The 1,384-nt window shown below is 34.8% G+C and overlaps 1 protein-coding gene across 1 annotated transcript in view; it reads right to left on the bottom strand.

The window, feature by feature from the left end:
- Positions 1–871, bottom strand: part of LOC122530477 (heparan sulfate glucosamine 3-O-sulfotransferase 5) — an 11,852-nt gene extending 10,981 nt beyond the window's left edge. The window contains exon 1 of the mRNA XM_043657483.1: positions 777–871. Coding sequence (XP_043513418.1) covers positions 777–835 — 59 coding nt within the window. The 5' untranslated portion in view covers positions 836–871. The remainder of the gene's footprint in view (positions 1–776) is intronic.
- Between the last annotated feature and the right edge of the window lie 513 nt (positions 872–1,384).

Below are 1,384 nucleotides of genomic sequence, written 5' to 3'. Positions count from 1 at the left end.
AGTAGTATTAGATTTAGATAGTATAAATGTAGTATTTATTAGATTTAGATAGTATAAATAGTAGTATTTATTAGATTTAGATAGTATAAATAGTATTAGACTTAGATAGTATAAATATAGTATTTATTAGATTTAGATAGTATAAATAGTAGTATTTATTAGATTTAGATAGTATAAATATAGTATTTATTAGATTTAGATAGTATAAATAGTAGTATTTATTAGATTTAGATAGCATAAATAGTAGGTATATTTTATTTATTCGATTTAGATAGTATATATATAGTATTTATTAGATTCAGATAGTATAAATAGTAGTATTTATTAGATTTAGATACCCGAGAGTAGAATAATTGCATCTACAGATTAAATTCTTCGGGACACCCTATGCATCGTCGAGTGTTGCTCATTACCTTCTATATTTATTTCCTGATTTACACTTGATTCAGAGTGCTGTCTTTTCCTCTGTTCGTAGCCACGAGTATCTCGATTAACCGCGAAATTGATTTAATCGTCGCGAAACTTTCGAATCGCGAAGTTCCGGGGAAGAAATTCGGAGGGGAGTCGGAATTAAACACGCCAGGATTGCGAACGCAAGCAGGCACCGCGAGAGAACTTTAACAAGAAAAGAATCAACTCGAGGGCCAGCTCGACCTCGGATTGAACAGGAAACTTTCTCGATCGGGATTGTCAAGTGGACGCAAGCAACGTCGAAACGAAAACGAGACGAGACGAGACGGGGGTTTCTGTTAATTTTTAAGTTACAAAGTACTTACAATACATCTATGGGGGACTGGGGAGACCACTCTCGACGAGGCCGTGCCTTGTTGGGCATTTGCGCTCCTTTGCTCGTTCACATCCTTGAGGATTCTGCAAAAAGATACGAGAGAGTATGTACGTGCGTCTTTGTGTGCCTTGTTTTATATTGATTATCTGAAACCTTTTTCGCTCGAGAATGTATTACACAATGGGAACAATATAGTTAATAACAATTGGCACTCCTTGCTTCCTCGCAAATAAATAAACGATACGTTTAGTACAATAAACCCTTGCGTAAGGTTTTTCAATCTGTAAATCAATACAGATTTAATTCACGTTCTTGCCAATCAAATTTGCCATCTTGCAAGTTAAATTCATCTGGTAGACGAAGCGAACTAAAAAAAAAGTGGTATTTCTATTTTTATATATCGCTCCATTTTGCCAAAAATCATATTCCACGCGAGGAACAGTTTGACTCGATCCTTTGAATTATGAACATTAATAGTGCGCTCTGTTTAATCACCCCTGCAGATTGTTATGATTATTACATGAACGTGTATATATCTCGCGCAGCTGCAGCCGAACATAGATTAAATAGAATTTTCAGCGTTAAACAAGTATTTTA

This window comes from Frieseomelitta varia, unplaced genomic scaffold (genome assembly GCF_011392965.1).
Source record: "Frieseomelitta varia isolate USP_RPSP 00005682 unplaced genomic scaffold, Fvar_1.2 scaffold_345, whole genome shotgun sequence".
NCBI lineage: Eukaryota > Metazoa > Arthropoda > Insecta > Hymenoptera > Apidae > Frieseomelitta > Frieseomelitta varia.
The sequence above is the reverse complement of the archived record's forward strand: the minus strand, read 5'-3'. Positions and strand labels throughout refer to the sequence as shown.